At 38.4% G+C, this 22236-nt stretch overlaps 1 protein-coding gene across 2 annotated transcripts in view; it reads left to right on the top strand.

Moving 5' to 3' along the window:
* Nucleotides 1-22236, top strand: part of NR1H4 (nuclear receptor subfamily 1 group H member 4) — a 66225-nt gene that overhangs the window by 35873 nt on the left and 8116 nt on the right. For both annotated transcript variants that reach the window (XM_060164795.1, XM_060164796.1), the window contains 5 exons: nucleotides 10213-10365; nucleotides 12294-12427; nucleotides 13927-14025; nucleotides 14351-14450; nucleotides 19288-19434. In XM_060164795.1, coding sequence (XP_060020778.1) covers nucleotides 10213-10365; nucleotides 12294-12427; nucleotides 13927-14025; nucleotides 14351-14450; nucleotides 19288-19434 — 633 coding nt within the window. The remainder of the gene's footprint in view (nucleotides 1-10212; nucleotides 10366-12293; nucleotides 12428-13926; nucleotides 14026-14350; nucleotides 14451-19287; nucleotides 19435-22236) is intronic.

Here is a 22236-nt window from a genome sequence, read left to right as displayed (position 1 = left end):
GAAATCCTATTTGATTTTGAGGTCTGATTTTATAAAATTTAATAACGATCCCAATGAACTCTATAGGTCAAATTATCTTAGAGTGTGATTCAAGGGGTGGGGATTAAACGATTTCACTGCATTGGAAGACTTTTGTCATAAAAGTCTTGGGAAGAGTAGGACTCTGAAGGCAGATAACCTGGATTCCAACCCCAGCTGATTCTCTTCCAAGTTACTTAATGTCTCTGGGCTTCAGACTCCGTACCTGTAAAATGAGGATAATAATAAAGATGAGGAGGAGGAAGGTGAGATGATGGCAATGTGATGATGATAGACAGAGAAATAGCATACATCAAGTGATTATTTTGTGCAGGCTTTATCAGGAGACTTTACGTGTACTAACTCATTTCATCTTCAAGAAAACCCTTTGAGGTAGATTTAAATAAGGTAATGTGCGTAAAGCGATTATCATAGTCTTTGCCAGTAGGAAACCCTCAATAAATGTCTGCTATTATTACTATTATGATTGGGTTGTCATGAAGAAAAAATGAGACATTTGTGGGGTTTTTTTGTTGTTGTGGTTCTTTTATTTTTTTTAAGTTTCCTTTTGTTTTTTCACAACTCACACACACACACTGTATTTTATTTTTACAAGAGATAAATAAACTGACACCAAGCATTGTAAATGGATGACCACAACAAAAGCAATGATGATTGCAATTACCAAACACGAAACACACTCACGCTATGTCATAATATTGACATTCAGTCCAGTAATCCACCACTGTAACAGCTTCTTTACTTTGCAGTGAAAATTGATTTGTATATTTTTGCCTCTGAGTCCTTGTGGGATTTTTTTTTTATTCAAACAGAAAGTCACAAAAATTATAATCATCCTCAACAGTTCACTCAGTCCCATGTAATTAATTTTTTTTTCATCTTGATCTTTTGTTAGCACTTTTACGAATTCATCAGTTTTCCATTAGAGTTCTGAAAATGCTTATTCATTCACTTCAGCAGTATAGTCGGTTACCAGAAACCTGTACTTGTCAGAGTCTTTTCCATGAATTCCTTGAAGATGAAACCCTTTTGTAGGAACATTTTTGTGAAAGCGTCAGAGTACACCCAGAACTGTCTCTAAATGACAAACGACTTAAAAATGACCACGGTTAAAGATTTGATGAAAGTTCATAATAATGCAATTGACAAGGAAATTTAGTTATTTCTGAGATATACATTTTAAAGTAATAACTAGAATTATGACTTATAATATTATACCAGAACATATAAGATTTTTAGAAATTTCATGTGATATCTGAAACATTTATATTAACATATTTCCATATAAATAACCCAAAGAAAGTTTAGTATTAGTTGTTTTTTGTTTGTTTGTTTGTTTTTTTATACTGAAGGTTCTTATTAGTCATCAATTTTATACACATCAGTGTATACATGTCTGTCCCAATCGCCCAATTCAGCATACCACCATCCCCACCCCACTGTGGTTTTCCTCTCCTGGTGTCCATACGTTTGTTCTCTACATCTGTGTCTCAACTTCTGCCCTGCAAACCAGTTCATCTGTACCATTTTTCTAGGTTCCACATACATGCCTTAATATATGATATTTGTTTTTCTCTTTCTGATTTACTTCACTCTGTATGACAGTCTCTATATCCATCCACGTCTCAACAAATGACTCAATTTCGTTCCTTTTTATGGCTGAGTAATATTCCATTGTATATATGTACCACCTCTTCTTTATCCATTCGTCTGTCAATGGGCATTTAGGTTGCTTCCATGACCTGGCTATTATAAATAGTGCTGCAATGAACATTGGGGTGCATGTGTCTTTTTGAATTATGGTTTTCTCTGGGTATATGCCCAGTAGTGGGATTGCTGGATCATATGGTAATTCTATTTGTAGTTTTTTAAGGAACCTCCATACTGTTCTCCATAGTGGCTGTATCAATTTACATTCCCACCAACAGTGCAAGAGGGATCCCTTTTCTCCACACCCTCTCCAGCATTTGTTGTTTGCAGATTTTGTGGTGATGGCCATTCTGACTGGAGTGAGGTGATACCTCATTGTAGCATTTCTCTAATAATTAGTGATGTTGAGCAGCTTTTCATGTGCCTCTTGGCCATCTGTATGTCTTCTTTGGAGAAATGTCTATTTAGGTCTTCTGCCCATTTTTGGATTGGGTTGTTTGTTTCTTTAATATTGAGCTGCATGAGCTGTTTGTATATTTTGGAGATTAATCCTTTGTCCGTTGATTCATTTGTGAATAGAGACATTGTTTTTAAAACCTCCAGCTCTGTACCTGGCACACCTTGAGTGCTCATAAAACATTCGCTATTGTTGTTTTGTTGATGAATTCCTATTATTTTATCATCGTTATTCTTCTCTTCATCCAGCCCCCTTAATTTGGATCATACACTATTTTCAAAACTATCTCTCTTCCTATTAGTTAACTAATTAAGCCTGTAGCTGCTGGGAGTTTGAATTAATTAATTCAATTTTTTTCAGTAAATATTATTAAGTACCAACTGTATGCCAGCCGCTATTCTAAGCCTACGCGATACAGTGGTGAACAAAACAAAATTCCTGCTCTCACTTTCACCATTTTAAAGCAAAGTAGGAAAACAGTTTACATAATTGAGCTAAAATAGAAAAAAAGAGAAACCAGTAAAACAAACAAACAAAAAAGATTAAAAATACAAAAGCAATAAAATGGTATCTAAAAGAACAAATAGAAAAAGGAAACGATAGAAGGGTGATTTCCAATGAATAAAAGTTGATATATCAAATAAATACAGAGCAATGATATAAGACAAACTGAAGACAATAGAAATTAGATTTAAATAAGAAAAAATATTTAAACTAAATATATAAGCAATATATAAATAAGAAAGTAGTGACTAGAGGCCACTAGTCAGTATAAGCCTCCAGCTCCTGGGAGTTTGCCTACCTGGGAGTTTAAACAGCTGTTAAGGGCCTGAAAAGCCCAACCCCTGCAGATGTTACCCTTGCCCTCAGTCTCCCAAGGATACCCAGCAGGGGTGAGGGTGTCCACGGATTTTTGCTTTCAACTCCTTTAGACAACTTCGTCACTTGAACATTTTGTCAAAGCAATGAGTACATGTCATTCAAAAGTCAAACGGTAGAAAATCCCCTGCACAACCATTTCTGCCCCAAGTCCTGTTCCCCAGAGGCAACCACTGATAACCACTAGTGGTTTTGTGTTTTTGTGTTTTGCATTTTGTTGTTTGATCATTTGGATAGGCTTTATTTCCACAGAACCATCTCCCCTCCTTACAAACACAGAATTAAAGATATAGAGAAGGCATACAATTTTTAAAATAATATTCCTTTATTATGCTTTTCATATCCATGGAATTAGTAGTAATGGCTCTCTTTTATTTCTGATACTAGTAATTTGTGTCTTCTCTCTTTTTCTTGGTTAGCCTTGCTAGATATTTTTCAATTTTATTGATCTTTTCGGAGAACCAGCTTTGGTTTCATTGATTTTCTCTGTTGTATTCCTATTTTCTTTTTTTTTTTTTTTTTGTGGTACATGGGCCTCTCACTGTCGTGGCCTCTCCCGTTGCGGAGCACAGGCTCCGGATGCGCAGGCTCAGCGGCCATGGCTCACGGGCCCAGCCGCTCCGCGGCATGTGGGATCTTCCCGGACCGGGGCACGAACCCGTGTCCCCTGCATCGGCAGGCGGACTCTCAACCACTGCGCCACCAGGGAAGCCCTGTATTCCTATTTTCAATTTCACTGATCCTGCTCTAACTTTTATTACTTCTCCTCTTCAGCTTACTTTGGATTTAATTTGCTCTCTTTTCTAGTTTCCTAAGGTGGAAGTTTAGATTATTGGATTTTATGTATTTCTTTTCTAATGTATTCAGTTAATGCTATGAATTTTTCCTCTGAGTACTGCTTTTGCTACATCCCACAAATTTTGATGAGTTGTATTTTCATTTTCATTTAGTTCATTTCTACGTTTTTCCTTTGATAGCCACCTCCGTATTTTAGATGTACTTTATGTGTAGCATTTCAGAAACACTTTGTTACTGAAACAGGTAGGACTAAGTGTAAGATATATCATATTTCTATATTTCTGTAATCAAATTTAATCTTTCCCAGGCTCATAATCCCCCTGGCTGGTGAGAAATTCCACTTGGGATATATTTGGGGATGCTCTTTTCCCCAGGAACATGCACAAATCTCAGGGGTCTTACACAGGGGGGAATATTTTGGTATTAGTTGATATGCTCCTTGTTCACCTTTGAATTGATCCCTTGAGAGTGGACAACTCAGCCACCTTTTGACATGGGTATTTTATCTCAGGGTTTCCAACGTCATGTTATTAGTATCTTCCTGTCCTCATCTCAGAGCTATCCCATTAGAGATTTGTCACCTCTCTAGAGGCTCTTTAGGGGTGCTGGTCCAATACTCAGAGAACCTGTGAGACTCATCCCATTCTCAGGCTCTGGTGAAGTTCCCCAAACCTTTTTCCAGCTAAGCTGCCTCTGCTCCCCCAACTCTAAAAGCATTGACCTCCGCCTCCATCATCTTTGATATGATGCAGTGTAACCCTTTCAATGAGGGGTTGAAAACAAAAGCCCTATCCGAGAGTTATCTTTATCTAGAGGTAAACAACTTCAGCTTTTGTCTTAGCAAGTGAGCATAAAAAGACGGCTACCCTCTTGGGATGGGATAGAAAAGCAAAAGACAACAAAACAGCACCCCCAAACCCCAAAACAATAGGACCAAGTATAAATCACACATGAGTCACTTGATAAATCATCCTTTACATTAAAATTCCTAAAATTGTTGAAAAATACACATTTATGGACTCAGACAAACTGGGGAAAATAATGATTCTCAGTTATGGGCTGGACAGTTTCCACTGGAGACTCTTTATTTCATTTATCCTTATAGTGGCTCCTTGAGATAGTATTATCATCTCCTTTTTCCAAATAAAAATACCAACACTCAGAAATTCGCCCAGATCTCACAGCTATGAAAGAATGCAGTAGAACTGGTACTCAAATCTGCAGGACTCTTTTGTTTGTTTGTTTGTTTTGCGGTACATGGGCCTCTCACTGTTGTGGCCTCTCCCGTTGCAGAGCAACAGGCTCTGGACGCGCAGGTTCAGCGGCCATGGCTCACGGGCGCAGCCGCTCTGCGGCACGTGGAATCTTCCCGGACCGGGGCACGAACCCGTGTCCCCTGCATCGGCAGGCGGACTCTCAACCACTGCGCCACCAGGGAAGCCCAGACTATGTTATTTTAATGAACTTTTATTTCACAGTATTTTTTTTTTTTCCAGAGGGAGTATAGAAGTTTTACGAATGCCCTTTGACTACTAGGTTGTTTGTTGATTTGCCTACTTTGGAGTGACATTAGGCAATTTCCAAAAGTAATTCAAAGTCAGTTCTTTTTAAACCTATTTAAGAAAAAAAAATTAGAAATTATAGTGATAGAAGTAAGTGTTGGAAAATCAGGGAGACATTTTTTTGTGGCTCCCTAACAGATAAAGGGGGAAAAAAACCTTAAAAGCAACATTAACAAGAACTAAATAGTCAAGAATAATTTTTATCGACTGCATCTCAAAAGTTTGAGAGTTTGCTTTTTCAAAAACAACGACCTAAAACAGCTCCTGCCAGGCGATCAGGAGTCTATTACTGTGTTCTAAAAAAATCAGCAAACAACTCAAAGAGAGGAATTGAGATCCTAAAGCCTAAGAAACTGTGTGATGGAGACCAAAGCTTACCTGGTTCAGTATTGGCAGCTCTTCTGTCTAGTTTGTGCTACTTTGCAGTTTTCTACCAGTGAGACAGAGGTGGAGCAGACATCTGGAGTGGGGAGGGAGAACAGGATGTTTCTGAAGAAGCTTTGGAGATAGGGATGAAACTGTGGAGCACTTCACCTGCAAAATGGGATTTGGGGAGATTAATGTCAAAAGACAATTTTTAAGAATGTAATCTCCTAACTAGAAGGACAGCATAATATAGTGGTTAAGAGCATAGAGTACGGAACTGAGCCTATCAGCGTTCAAATCTGAGCTCTACCATTTACTATCTGTAGGACCTTGAGCAAATGACTTAATTTCTGTGTAACTCGGTCTCCTTACCTATAAGAGAGAGATAAGACTAGGTCTACCTCATAGGATTGTTATTAGTGTTAAGTGAAACGCCATATGCAAAGTGTTTAAAAGCGCCTGCTACAGAATAAGTCCTGTACAAGTCGGTGGTGGAGTCCTTTTTATTCTATGGTCTGCTGAGGCAGAACTAAAAGCTGACTTTCTTTAGGCCGTATTGGATGTTAACATAACTAATTCCTCAGTCCTATGTGTCTGTTGCTGTTTAAAAAGTCAGGAGACCCTTAGAGGTTGAAACATCAACCAACATCTTATTGATTTCAAAGTAATGTGTGGCCTACTGTCAGTCCCTGGAGTCCAGTATGTGCATGTGTGTCTGTGTGGACATGTATGTAAGTATGAGTTGGGAGTAGGGTATGGTATGGGTTCTATCTGTATAAAGAAGCAGAAAAGCAGGATGTCCAATATTCTGCGTAACTGAGGGATCCATTTTACCATCCTATAGCTTATTCGCCTGCCACCCCAGGAAGCCCCCTAGCGCTACATACTCCCCTGAGGGCAATGCCAGCCCTGTCTATTCATCTTCGTTTACCGGGGAGCCTCTGTTCCTCAGTGAATTTCCTTTCCATTCATTTTCATATGACTTTTCTGATATGGGCATTGTTGAATATGCACAAGAGAGAGGCAGAGGTATGTGTACGGATTGATTTGCATAAGTATAAATACAGTATATGTAGCCTTATTTAAATGATAGAATGATAACATTGTGTTGCCACCTTAGAGTGAAAGCTAATTAATTCAGCTATTGAGATGATAATGATTCCTTTCTCAGTTAATACCAGAGCAAAAAAAACCCTGCAGAATTGTCCTAGCACTGTTCCTTTGACTCATCCTGGAATAAGGAATTTTATTTCAATTCATTATTGAGCTATCAATATCTATCATGGTTTTAGAGGGAATTGTGCCTGGGAGGGGCAGAAAATTAGTGGGAAGATTGACTCAAGTAAGCTAAAGTGGTCATTGTGATCAATCATTTGGTATCAGGAAAAAGTTCTTTTTTTCTTTTCTTTTCTTTCTTTCTTTTTTTGTCTGTAGTTTCTTTTGAATTACACGATGTGGTGTTTGCACTCCCAATATCAACACTGATCTGAAGCACAGTCTTTTTTTAGACTCTATGTGGTTGGATTTGACATTTAGGAAAATGGTAATGCCATTCCTACTGAAAGTTATACCAGCTCACAAATTCAAAAGCAAGTCTATGACTTTTTTAACCTTGACATCTCTAACTTTTTCTTCAGCTTGTTTTCATACTGAGTTAGTTATCAAGTCCTGAATGTTCCTCTGTTTCCTGCCCCCCCACTCCCCGCCTCATATAGGTCAGGCATCAGTCACCCTCTGGCCATAACAGTCTCTTGCCTCCAGTCTCTGATCTCCCTGTCCCACCTTTCTTGACCTTGCCCCAAGGAGTCTTCCCAACACGCAGGTTAGGTTAGACCCTCCCCTGCCAAAACCCTTTAAAGGCTTCTCTCTCTCTCTACTTGATATAAAGATTCAACTTCTTTGCTTGGAATTCAACGGCATTTAACCATATTCTGTCCCACTACATGCCCTCATCCAGCTCCCACTAATTCTCCCCACACTCTACCCTCCTATCAAGATGGATTATCTACCCTTCCTTGGAATTTCCATAACTCCGTGCACTTGCTCATTTCCCAGACTGTCCTTCCTCCCTCAAAGTCCATGTTTCAAAATCCTACTTATTCTCTGGGGTCCAGCTCAAATTCTACTTCCTTCATGAGGTCTTCTGTGATTCCCCCTACTTGGAATTAATCAGGGCCATTCCCAGCCCATATAATGCCTTTTCCTCGAGACACTAGACTTTTAGCTGATGGGAAATTGTCATAGTATACTTATTTTACTAGGACAATTTTTATTGCCTTCTGCTTGGAAAATTGTCATAACAAATGTGCAGATCTCCAAGTCTGTGATGGAATTGCTGTCTCCCTTTAATGTGGCACGTCCTTCACAAGCATTTCGTGTGGCCATGAAATGATCACTTTTTCATCTACCTTCCAATAATGTATTACTTAATTGGCTATCCTGTCACTCTGCATTTTTATTGTGTTGTGATTTTACTGCTTTGTCTTCCCCCTAAGTTGGAAGCTCTGAGGGACAAGGAATGTTTTCTTCATCTTGGTGTCTCCCTTGCATTCTCTGATGCAGCTTTCAGATAGTAGGTATTTAAGATTAAGTTATTCTACTCTCTTGTGATGCAAGGGGGGCAATTATAACATAGTGGTTAAGAGCGTGGGCTTTGGTGCATGACTGCCTGGATTTAAATTTTTTTAGTCCAATTATTAACCATGTTATCATGGCCAAATATTTAACCTCTCTGTACCATTTTTTTCATCTGTAACATGGGGACACATAATATTATCTTCATCATAACATTGATATGGAGATTAAATAACTAAATGCAGGTGAAGTGGTTAGAACAACAGAGAGTGGGTGCTTAGTAAATGTCAGCTATTATTCCAACAGGCTGTTAAAATAGGAAGGACACTGCTGTCTCAATTTCGGCAAAGGCGTGAAGACAATAGATGCTACATTCCAAAGTGAGCCCATCTTGCAGTGGGTAGTTAAGAACTAGTTAAATACCTCGCTTACTCTGAAGGTATGAAGTGAGCAGGAGTTGGAAGTTAAAGAGTGATCTTTAAAGCTTTTGGAACATGTGATTAGTGTGCTAGGAATCCCACATTCCCATTGCAAAGGGGTGGGGTGGGGTGTGGCTGTCTGCCCCTGGGGGCCACCGCTGGAAAGTATGGGACTTTTGTGAGAATTAGAAAAAGGTGTCCCCCTTCTCCAGATAAAATCTGTACACTAAGGAGGCCCTGCTGCCCCAGGCCCAATGGAAGGGTCTTCAACAGGATCACTCAAGGAGATTGACATGTATTCCCTGCAGCTGAGGGACACTGAAGATTGGCGTCTGACTTTCACCTGAGAAGTTGAAAGGGCAAGAGGGTGGGTGGCTGACTGCTCATAGGTAGGTGGAAGCAATTTTCTCTGAGTTTGTTGGAGCAGAGAAAACTGGCATGGGGTTGAGTCCATGGAGTGGAGGGACCTCAGAAGAAAGAGGATGCAGGTGAATTGCCGAATTCCAAGAGGCTGAAGAATGAGATGCAAGCCATGGGCTAGAAGAGAGACATATTTGCCCTCAACAAGGAACTGCAGAGGAAAGTATCCCAGTGATGGGAGGAGTTCTCAAAAGAACCCAAACCAAGGGAGAAAGAGTCAGTTTCCAAAACTTGCTAGATACAAACCAGCTTCTAACAACACCAGGCAAGTAAGCTCTTTCCTGTCACTTCTTCCCCTGCCTCCCCCAGCCCAATCCTTATTCACCACTCCACCTCGACTCCAGAAGTGTCAGGAACCGTGGTCATCCAGGTCTATGGGTGGAGGAGGAAGAGGAGAAGCAGAAAGGAGGCCAGTCAGTCCCCTCCCCACCTCCAGGCAGCTGAACTGTAGCAGCTGTAGCTGTGGCTGCATGCTCTCCGGGGAGATGTTTGTTTTAAAGCAAGGTTGGCATGTTTATTATTATACCAAGCTGCGTATATTAAGTACTGAATTGAAACCTCAAGCTCACTTTCGAGTCTGACCTCTGTATCCAGAACTGATCATTCAGTCAGCCTCTCTGCCTCAGCACAGCCCAGGAACACGGAATTTCGCTAGTTTGGTTGTTTGCCTCTCTTTGTTCTCAACCAACCCGTAAACTGTAAGAGGGCAGTGATAACTTATTCACCCCTGTACCACCAGCACCTAGAGCTCATTAGTACATAATGGTCTCCCAGTAAAGATACACTAATGAAAGTAATCTATCTTTTAAAACAAACCAAGATTTTTCCAAAGAGAGGCTATAATTCAAATGTGTCTTTATTTTTGAGAAATAAATCATTAACAACAGCAGCCGTCTGGACCGTGCAGCACAGCCAAAAGTACATTTGTCACCGATATGCTCAAGGATGGCCTGGGTGCCCCACGGGGGTTCATGAGAAAAATGCTGTGGCATCTCTCAATCCAGGTGTGTTGCTTGGAGCCTCTTACTTCTTTCCGTTTCTTCCCCAGGTTTCTTCAGGAGAAGCATTACCAAAAATGCCGTGTACAAGTGTAAAAACGGGGGCAACTGTGTGATGGACATGTACATGCGAAGGAAGTGCCAAGAGTGTCGACTAAGGAAATGCAAAGAGATGGGAATGTTGGCTGAATGTATGTATACAGGTATTCGCAACAAGCAGTTAAATTCCACTAAAAATCTCTTAAGGAGGCAGATGTCAGGTAACTCACATGATTAGAATTGTACGTCACATATTAAAGCAGAGACTTACTAAGCCGTCTAAGTTCTTGAAAAGGGTAATGAACCACTGAAATTGTCGAAACTGTCATTTAAAGAGCATCTTATGCACCTGAAAGAAACAGCTGTGTTTTGGTGTCCATTGTTGCCATGAATTATACGTGAAGTGAAATGGCATTAACATACAGTCAAAGTAACATGTTTTAAAAAGCTACAAAGAATGACAGTCTAAATGTTTCCTCCAAATATGATTTAATATCCTTCTTATTTATTGTTTAATCAGCATAAAAATTCACAGTTGTGGGAAAAATTAAGAATGTTCTATAAGGTGTAACTGCCTCTGAATTGTCTAAATAGAGTTTTAAACCTAGTCATTTTATTAAGACTCCTTTTTCTCTTAGTGCAGCTTTGAACCAATTTGTATAGGTTTACACAGGAAATTACTCCGAGTTTTAATATAATTCGGTCCTTCAATCAGATAAAGAGACACTATTAACTGCTGGCTTTGTGAGAAACCATAATCTTCATCAAAATTTGGAATGCATGCTCGTACATAACATATTAATTTTTCATTCTGCAAATTCTACAGACCACTCAGATTCTGAGATATGTCCTATTCCTGCTCAAAACACAAATAAACAAACAAGCATCACCAAGGGGATGATAACACTCAGAGAAGGAATGCCACATGAAATAAAAGCCTTTGGAAGGTGACTCCAGTTCTATTGTTCCCCAACTGCAGGCAACTGGGATGGACCCAAAGAAATAACGCGTGCAGGAGGGGGGTAAAAATAGGTCAGTGTAAATAATCCAGCTCTGGATGGATGAAAATTTTATAGTGCCCGATCACAATCTCTTCTTAGCATATATGAAACAAGAGACTGCGGTAGGGGCTGTGGCTGGAATCCAATCTTGCAGTGGAAACACTTACTTCGATCCTGGGTGGTTCATGTTCCTCATCACTTAAATATGAACCTGTTCCAGCAAAGTCCTGAGGACATTTTTCATGACTCTACCTACAAGAGTCTATAATGTTATTTATGAAAACACACACTTATCTAGTAACAGATATAAGAGCTTTTGTATGATCCTATAAAGTAAATGCCCTGGACAAAGAAACTCTTGGAACTTCGTTTCATTAACATTGAGAGAATAAGGAAGTTAAATAGGAACATGGGAGGTTGTTCTTCATTATTTTACTAGTTCTGTTTAAGTGTAAATTTATGGTGATATTGTATGATTATTCAAAAGAAAATTTCAAAGTCCCCTGGAGATATTTTCATCTGTAACTATATTCTTAATAATTTATACAGTTCTGAAAATTAACAGGACTTTAAAATTTTTCCCTCAAGGATGTTGACATCATTTTCCTCAACACATTTACTTTTGTGTTTAATGTGAAATTGGATCTACTTCTTACAGTACAGTTATGTAAACATCGATGGAAAACAATATTAATCCTATGTTTTGAAACACTAGCTTTCAAGGCCCCCTAGGCCAGGAAGAGGGTGAGTGTCATTCACCTTTTTTATTGGGTACCTTACATTTGTACAATGCTCTGGTGTTACAAATTCTTTGCAGAAAGCTCATTTTAGAAAATGACCTAATGATATTTAATCTACAGATAACTCTGTGGGTTAAATATTATTCTCATTTTACCAAGGAAGAAACTGAGGCTCACAGGAGATACATTTCTTGTTCAAGACCAAGTCTTAAACTGTCAGTAGGGCCAGAATTAGCTCTGTGCTAAATGGCAAAGGAGACCTTTTGAGCTGACCACACCTCAGCTGCCTTGGGACCACAAACCCAACAGGACTTTCCTTGGATGGCGAAGACTCTCTGTTTATGTTTTCAGGCTTGTTAACTGACATTCAGTGTAAATCTAAAAGACTGAGGAAAAACGTGAAGCAGCACGCAGATCAGACCATTAATGAAGACGGTGAAGGGCGTGACTTGCGGCAAGTGACCTCGACAACTAAGTCATGCAGGGTAATGACGGGCCAGCGCGTCCACCATAGCCGGCGGCCACTGAGCTTCTAGGATGTTGTGACTTGGGCGGGGAGCTTTCACACCAGGGCCACAGCCACAAGCAGAATTTCATTTCAAGTGTGCATCAAGAGCTTTTTAGTCAAGAGAGTAATACATGCTTCCATGTAAAAATTCAAAGGATAGCAGTTACGTAAACATGGATGAAGTAAAATCAGTGAAAGTTCTCCATCTCCCTGATCCTATTCTCCTCCTGCTTCCCAGAGGTAACCGGTGGGAATGGTTTGGGCTTTAAAACGAGTGTCGATGACATTTCTTTCCCTGTCAGTGAGAAGGGAGGCTGAGACTGGAAAGGATGTGGACTCAATAGGGGTCTGTGGATTAGTCCTTATCGAGGGGTAAAACAGGGTGAATACACATCTGTGGGTCAATAGAGAAAGGCCCTTCTCCCTGAGGTCACAAATTACTCAAGAAATCCTTTGAGTGACTCAGGACAGAATAGAGGAACAGCATCTTGGATGCTCAGCCAAACATGTTGTGATAGTTCACAGAACATTTGGAGGAATTTTAATTTGCCATTAGTTGCAAAACCTATAATCCATGATTGATTAAGTCACACTCTTCTCAATATTTATTATACTACTGACAAAGAAAATTTCATCCAAGTTTAGTTTTGCAAATATGTTATTTAGTGTTCATTTCAGAAAAAATAATTTTATGTAAAAAGTACAGTTGACCTTTGAACAACTTGGGGGGGGTATTTAGGGATGTCCACCCTCGGGCAGTCGAAAATCCACATATAATTTCACAGTCTGGCCCTCCCGTAACCTCAGTTCCGCCCCTGTGAATTCAACCAACCACAGATTCTGTAGTGCAGTAGAACATGTTTAGTAAAAGAAATCTGTGTATAAGTGGACCCATGCAGTTCAAACCTTGTGTTGTTCAAGGGTCAGCTGTATTACTTTGTCATAGTGCTTCACCAATAACACTTTGGTAAAGGAAGCAACAAGTCGACACTATTATTCACACTCATCAAAAGATGCTAATCAGGGGGAAAGAGGTGTTTGTGGTCTGAATTGTCCAGATTGATGACTTACTACTTTGGGGGTTGGCAACAGTTCTGTAAAGGGCCAGATGTTTTAGGCCTGGCCACATGGTCTCTATGAGAACTACTCAACTCTGCTATGGTAGTAGGCCTGACAGGCTTCATATCCTGCTTATTATTTATTCACAAGAAATACATGAAAGGAATATTTTGTTATCCCTGTTTCATAGATAGGAAAATTACCCACTTGGGACAAATTTAGTGAAATGTGATGTGGCTTGCCCAAGGAACTAGAGAAAGCAATTACACATTATAACAGAGTGCATGCACAGTTTCTGCCATATTTAGGGCTTTTTTCAACAATTTCTGCTAGTGGTTTACTCCAGATGAGAGTACACATGGGAAACATGCCTTATAACCAGCTTCCCTGACACCTTTCATTTTTTTGCCAGTGTAGGAGAAAACTGAACTCACCCCAGATCAACAGAATCTTCTTCATTATATTATGGATTCATACAGCAAGCAGAGGATGCCTCAGGAAATAACAAATAAAATTGTATGTACAATATCTGAGGATACATGGGTTTAAAGTTAATATTTTCTGGAGCTTTTACTACCTTGGGGGTCAAATTTATATATGAATATGTTAGTTAAAATGATTAGGGCTTAGAGTTTAAGTCGTACATTTAAACTTTTTGCAGCATTAAACAAAGTGTAAGAAGTCTCATACCTAGCTTGGTAATAGTAATTGTTCTCCAAGGATCTGAAAAATTTGAGCTGGGTCTTAAAATTTATTATCTAAATATGGTTCTATAGTGTAACAGTATTATATTGATTTCTCCTTCTATCTACTTATCATTTGCTTTTTTCTTAAAATTTAGTTAAAAGAAGAATTCAGTGCAGAAGAAAATTTTCTCATTTTAACTGAAATGGCTACCAGTCATGTACAGATTCTCGTAGAATTCACAAAAAAACTTCCAGGTATTTTTACATGTAGTTACTTTTCTACTACACTGTACAATATTCTTGTGACATTGAGAGGCAGGTCTGTTCATCGTAAAAAGGGAATAATGCCACATCTGCTTTATAACTTTTTATTTATTTACTTATTTTTAAAATTCTATTTATTTAATTTTTGGCTGCGTTGGGTCTTCGTTACCGTGCGCGGGCTTTCTCTAGCTGTGGTGGTCCTGGGCTACTCTTCCGTGCGGTGCACGGGCTTCTCATTGCAGTGGCTTCTTTTGTTGCGGAGCAAGGGCTCTAGGCACGTGGGCTTCAGTAGTTGTGGTTGGCGGGCTCAGTAGTTGTGGCGCACAGGTTTAGTTGCTCCGTGGCATGTGGGATCTTCCCGGACCAGGGCTTGAACCCGGGTCCCCTGCATTGGCAGGCGGATTCTTAACCACTGCGCCACCAGGGAAGTCCCCCACATCTGCTTTAAATTAATGTGTCTAATTACTATAGACATGAAATATTAGAGCCAGATGGGATATTTTAAATTATAATAATTCTCCAAATTGATAGATTAAAAAATTGAGACTTTCCAAAGTTGTCATTCATGTATTTATTCATTTAATAAGCATTTTTTGAAATGTACTCTATGCTAAGTACCTAGCAATTACCATCAAGGAGAGTGATTAAAGGCTAAAATTTTAAAGAACCCCAAAAAACCATGTATACAAAGTGCTGTTGAACAGAGAGAAAATGATTCCTAATTGTATCTGAGAAAGACAGGGAGGATTCAGAAAGAATTATATTTGAGTGTAAAAGAAAAAATGATTTTTCCCGGTGGTATGAAAGAGAAGGAGCATTCCAAGTCGAGAGATCTGCTTGTGAAAAGGTAATGAGGTATGAACAAGAATAGGATTATTAGAAATGGAAGAGAAGATTCAGTGTAGCTATAGAATAATGTCTGTGGTGGGCTCCTTGGCTAGACATAAGGCAAGTTGGTACCAGACTGATAAGGATGCCCTGGATGGTAAGAAGTTTTTGGTGGCTTTTTTTTTTTCTTTTTGAGAGGAACATAATGAGATTTATGTTATAGATATATGGATTTATTGGGTTTGTGTAAGATGGATTTGAATGAGGACGGACTGCAGGCAGGGAGGATCAGTTAGTATGCTACTGCACCAGTCCAGGTAGAGGGCTTGAAATAAAGCAATAGCAGTGGGAGAGAGAAGAGGAAACAAAATGAAGAGAGACTCAAAGATTGGTAGGGCTTGATGAACAAGTGTATGAATGGGATGAGGGAGAGGGACTTATCCATAGTCATTTAGATGGTACCAGTACAGAATGTGGAATTCAAGGTTCCTGTCTCCCAGTGCCACTCCTCCCCCATTCTTTCAGCCACATTATCAATGCTCTATAAGGCAATAGGTTTAAGTTGTTTCAGTGTTTTTAAAATATTTTAGTACATTAGAATCCATGGTCTAGTAGAGTATAATAAATATCTTGCATAGCAGCATAACACTGTAATATTAAATTACAGAAGGTGACTTCTGATGTAGGATTTTAATTAGACAGTTTAATTTGCTTTCTTTTGTCAGCATTATGCTATTATTTTATTAAATGTGTCATGGATAGACATAAGCTTATATAAAAGTCATAAGATGTGGGGAGAAAGTTCTTGTTATCATTGAAACATTAATATTCTCTCATTTATTTATTAACAATGAAAGAGAAACTTAATTGTTATATGCTAATTTGGCTGAAGGCAATCATGATTAAAAAAAGATTACACGAGAGTGATAACTGTGGGGGGAGAACTGGGAAAGGGAGAATATGATGTTCTTGGTTGTTTATGGGAAAAGGTTTTTCAGTTCAAATGGTCAGTTGGTATTGAATCAGGAAATAACTGAAGGCGAAAAAGTATCTTATTCATAAGAAGGTAACTTATCTGAAAGCAATGGCAATATCTTACACACTTCTTCATTTCCAGTGCCTAACCTATTTCCTGAGGGAGAGAAAGAGTGCAATTAATGCATGTTTAACGAGTAAAGTAGAAGGAAAAATTTAAATGCAGCAGGAAATAAAAGGCAAGAAAACCTTGAGAAAGAAAAAAATGTCTTTTAACAATAATTATAGAAATGACAACATTATTATATATAGTAATAATAGTGATATATAATACCAGTAGGAAAGGGTGTTTTGTGAAAGACCCAGCTGAGTCACTCCTTTCAGCAGTTCATCGAGCATAACCTGTGCCAGGCACTGTCCAGGGTGCTGGAGACTCAGCATGGCTCCTGCCCTCAAAGGAGCTCTTAGGTTCTCTAAGGTAGTGAGTTTTTGAAGAGTCATAAAAAAAGACTCAAGTTCTCAGAACAGGGGAAGGTTATTCATTATCAACAGGAAAAGAGATGGTCAATGCAGAGCTGATACTTAAAGAAGATGTTCTGCTGCTCTCATTGATCAGGCATTTGTGACACTGAGGTGAAAATGAGACTTAGGACTGATTTAAGTTTCTAGGTTATATTTTAGGAAGAGAAACAAATGGGCATACCTTCTAAGAGAGTGATTCAGAATCTTGGGTAGAGGGAGACAGGGAGTATAGATTGAAAAAGCCTGTTCTTTACTCTCATGATCTGATTTTACACTTGGGGAAAAATGCAAATTATAGAAAGGGACTTAAATATTTGCTTATCAACATAGGGGTTGAATTTAGAAGATCAATGGACTTTGATAAAAAGTCCTACCAGATACTGCTGAACTGAATGAATAAGCATTTTCAGAACTCTAATGAAAAACTGATGAATTCATAAAAGTGCTAACAAAAGATCAAGATAAAAAATTAATTACATGGGACTGAGTGAACTGATGAGGATGATTATAATTTTTGTGACTTTCTGTTTGAATTAAAAAAAAAAAAAGTCCTACCGGAGACCTTTCCAAACATCCTTAAAATCATGCCTCAGAGAGCTGGACCATCTCGGAAGGCAGGCTCAGCAGGCAGGAAAAGAAGGACATTTTCACCCCATTTTTAAAGTTTTGTATACAAAAACTCCAAATAGATTGGTACCCATTGTAAGTAATTCAATCATGCAATTCAAACAATGCAGAAATTTATGGACCAGAAAGTTAAAGTCCCCTCCACAGCCATCCGTATCATCTTTATTATAGGCAACTATTGACAGAAGTCTGGTTTGATTTCTTTCATATATTTTAATCTATACACACATACACATATATAGATTGTTGTTTTTAAACATGTAAGTGAGATTATATAGTACATATTTGTTTTGGGGTATCGTTCTTTCTTTAACATCTTCCCATATATGTATACCAGCCTCATGCTTTTAACAGTTGCATAGTATTCCATTGTAATAATAATAGTTAACATTATTTAAGTATTTGCTGTATGTCAAGAACTGTACTAAGCATTTAATATGATTGCCTCATTAATACTTCTGCCAATCCTAAGGGGTGGGTGCTTTTATAATCCCTATTTTGGAGGTGAGGAAACTGAGACACTAAGAGATTGAGTACGTTTCCCTAGACCACAAAGATAGTAAGTGTCAGAGACAGAATTTTCTTCTAGGCAATCTGATTTTAGAGACCTCATTTTATACTGCCCTCCTATGGATCTACCATCATTTATTTAAGTAATCACCATGAATGGACTCCTGCTATGTTTTCAGTTCTTCAATTCATTCACTTATTCATTGAGCAAGTATTTTTGAATGCCTACCATCAAGGTAGTGACTTTTAATCCTTAGCATTACTCTCTTCTCTGAACTCCATTGTTATTTAATTCTTGGATACCTATTATATGCCAGGCACTTGGGATACAGAAGTGAATAAAACAGGCAAAGTCTCTGTCCCCAAGAAGTTTATACTCCAGGAGAGGTGGCAGATAATTAACAAATAAGCAAATAAACTTATAATATCATGTCAGGCAGTAGTAAGTTTTATGAATGAAAACAAAGCAGGTAGGGACTAGTGAGTGCTGGGGAGTGCTATTTTAGGTAGGGTCACCTTGAAGCAGAGCCTGCATACACTGAGGGAGTGGGGCATGGGGATAGCTGGGGAAGAGCATACACCCTGAGGCAAAATCAGACTTGTGTGTTCACCGCAGAGCCAGAGGTCTGTGTGGCTGGAGCACAATAACTGAGGAGGAGGTGATGAAGGAGAAAGTGAGGTCAGAGAGGCCACTGGGGACTATAGCATATAAGCCTGCATAAGGACTTTGGATTTTCTGGGCAGTGTTACATTTCTTCAGGTCATCAGTTTTTTCCTATATGTCTCTGATTTTCCCTACCCCACATGTGCAGTGCTGAGCTCAGAGCAGATACCTCAGCATGGCCCTGATTGGTTTTTTGGCGGGCGGGGTGGAATGCTACCCATTCTTCACATTGATTAAAGACTCAACGAGTTGGCCAAATATTCATTTAAACCTCTGAGTACATGTAAAATGTTTTCTGGCTTGTGGATGCTTCCATTCTGCAGAGTTGACCCTCTCTGACCCTCTCTGATGTGACAAGGTATGACTAAAATAATGGCTCAAAGAGAATCTACTTTATCTCCAATATTTCATCTGAATCAGCCTGTCTCTTCCATAGTATATAAGTATACATATTTGGTATGGACTTGATATCCTCTTTAGTCTGGACTTGTTAAATAAATCCTGCTCGATGAAGATAAAAGTCAGCTTCTATCTGGGGGAGTACGATAGATACTTATTGACTCAGTTTAGCTGTTCAATCTTAAAACAATTACAAAATCACTTTATGGAAAGGTTTTATCAATGGGGATGATGGTGATGATGAAATATTGTTATACAACATTCACAATTTTTGATACTGATTTGATTATCATCTTCACTCAGGGTTTCAGACATTGGACCATGAAGATCAGATTGCTTTGCTGAAAGGGTCTGCAGTTGAAGCTATGTTTCTCCGTTCAGCTGAGATTTTCAGTAAGAAACTTCCAGCTGGACATGCTGACCTATTGGAAGAGAGAATTCGAAAGAGCGGTAAGTAATTTGGCTAATGGTAAAAAGTCTGTTCCTGCAAGTAAGAATTTGTACATCCCATGAAGGCAGGCCTCTTGCCTATCTTATGCAGTTATATGCCCACTGTGACTAGCAATGGCACTAAAAATGACACTATCTTATGCAGTTATATGCCCATTGTGACTAGCACAGAGAACGATACTAAAAAGAATAGATGAGAATTTAGTGACTTGGTTCAAAAATTCTTGTTGTAATAGCAAAATACCAAAAATACTCTTTTCACTGCATTAAGATGAAGGACCAAAGGAGAAATTTTTTAAAGATTGGAATATTAGTCTGATTTTTAAAATAGCCTAAAGGAGCTGGGATTATTCAGTCTAGAAAAAGGTTCATTTATTCAAAATCTTCAGGTATGAATGACTATGTATCAAACTATTATCCATCTCGATGCAAAGCAAAATAAGAAATAATACTAATAGCAACACTTATACATAATTTATTAGGTTTCAGACACTGTTCTGAATACTTTATATGTATTAGTTCATCAAATCCTCATAAAAATCCTATAAGTTCTGGTATTATTCCAATTTTATAGATGAGAAAACTGAGACAGAGAGTGGTTAAATAACTTTTCCAGAGGCAGACATGAAGCCTGACTTCAGAAGCCATATATATTAACCACTATACTCTACTGCCTCTCAAGAGATAAAAATGAAATAATGAATGAATAACACAATTTAACTTATTATGGAGGAATACTGTGACAGGGAGGGTATGGCGATGACAATGTATGGTCTTTGTCCTCCAGGAACTCACAGACTAGTGGGGAAGGTGTACAAGCAAGTGATTCTTAATCAATGTGCAGTGTAATAGGGACTATAAGGAATGTGTATATAAAATGAAGCGTAAAGATGTGCCTGCCTTCCTGTGAATCTACTTGGTGAGTCACAAAAGGCACACAAAGTTGACAATTGAACCATGGAACTTGTCAAGAACAAGTTAAGAACTTGTCAAGCCACAAAAGTCTGAGAAAGGCATTCCAAGAGATATAGCCATTATAACATAATAATATAGAAATTGCAGGTACAAAGATGTGGAGAAATGAGAGAGCATCTGTGTATAGGACTCACAAATACCTTGATATTGCTGGAAAATAATATTTGTGGAGCTGAAAATGTAGTGAGTACTAGATTATTAAAAATGGCAAATACCACAAAAGGAGCTTTAGTTCTTACATAATGGGGATTCTTGGTAATATTCTGAGCAACTATGATACGACCATAGCAGTACTGTGGAAGATCTTTCTAGCAGTAATTTGAAGGAAGGTTTGGAGGAATTGAGACAAGAGGCACGTCTCTATAAAGAGACCAATGCAATAACTAGGTGAGAACACATGAGGGTCTTGCAGGTTAAAAATATGTCGTGATCAAAAAGAAAAAACCTTGCTTGAGAACATAAGTTTCAGAACTTGTGATACTGCAAGTTTCAGATGAGTTCAAGAATGAAGTTTTCCAGAACACAATCTGTATGAATAAAATGCATGCCTCCAGCTCATAATAAGATACTTTACCCAAACATCAACCACATATTGTGACAATAAAAACCATCCAAACTCACATGCTGCTTCGTATTTTATTATCTATAATGATGCTTCCATTTATTAATATTTATGAATTTGCTTCTCCCAGTGGATTTTCAGAACATTGCCTCTTCCCCACACCACAGAAAAACCTGATCTTGCAAGATGACCTTTCAGAATAACTTTTTATTTTTATATAACACATTCTTATTTCTACTGTACATTTAATTCCAGAATAACATAATATTTCAAAGTTACCCTGTTTAAGCCTATAGAACTCTTTAAAGAACATCATGTGAAATTTCTTTTCTTGTTCTTCAAATTCATACTCTTTTGTTTGCTTTTATCAAATCCCATCATATATACAAAGATACTGTCTCCTGAGACACATTTACTTAGTGAGGGTTACAGGGTTTATTTATATTAATTGAGGCTTCAGAACACATATCTGATACAACCTGTGGCTGAGTTGTCTCTACATAATTCTAGTGCATCAATTTCTTTATTCCTAATGTGGTATTATGCAAAATTCATTTATAAGCTGGAAGTTTTAATAAATATAGGAATAATCATACGAAAACATAAAATATGATAGAACTGGAAAGGGCTTTCTAACACTGAATGAGTTTACATTTTAGCATTAAGGAAGTTAGCAATAACTTCTCACAGACTTAACAGAACAACTTGTTCTATGTTCACTTCAAATACAAATAACCTCTGAAATTTATAGGATTTTTCGGCCTTTTTTGATTCCCCGCAACAGACATGAGTGAAATATTCAATTCAGTAAGTGTTTATCAGGATGAAAGTATACCTTGTGATCTTACAATGGTTTGCTTTTACATGCATCATCTCCTTAGTATTTCCAATGGCCCCTAAATGTGAGTGCTGTGTTCCTATTTTATAGATGGGGAAACAGGCTTAGATGGGCTAGGTGACCTGCCCAAGGTCATACAGCTAATCAGTAGACTACCAGGAGGGGAACACAGGTGTTCTACTCAAAGCCCAGTACCATTTCTGCACATTGCACCTGTCACTCGCTAAGATATAATATTTGCCCAACTGTCAGCTGGTAGGGAATATTAAGACCCAGTAAGACATGGTTCCTGCCTTTTGGTTGAGTGAGAAAGCATAAGCAGCAGCTAGTAATTTGAAATTGCTTTTAAGCAAATGATAAAATGAATAAAGACAATGAGGTCAGAGGAAGGAGAGATGCTTATAAGAGTGATGAAGTTGTAGTAGAT

The sequence above is a fragment of the Lagenorhynchus albirostris genome, chromosome 11 (genome assembly GCF_949774975.1).
Source record: "Lagenorhynchus albirostris chromosome 11, mLagAlb1.1, whole genome shotgun sequence".
NCBI lineage: Eukaryota > Metazoa > Chordata > Mammalia > Artiodactyla > Delphinidae > Lagenorhynchus > Lagenorhynchus albirostris.
The sequence above is the reverse complement of the archived record's forward strand: the minus strand, read 5'-3'. Positions and strand labels throughout refer to the sequence as shown.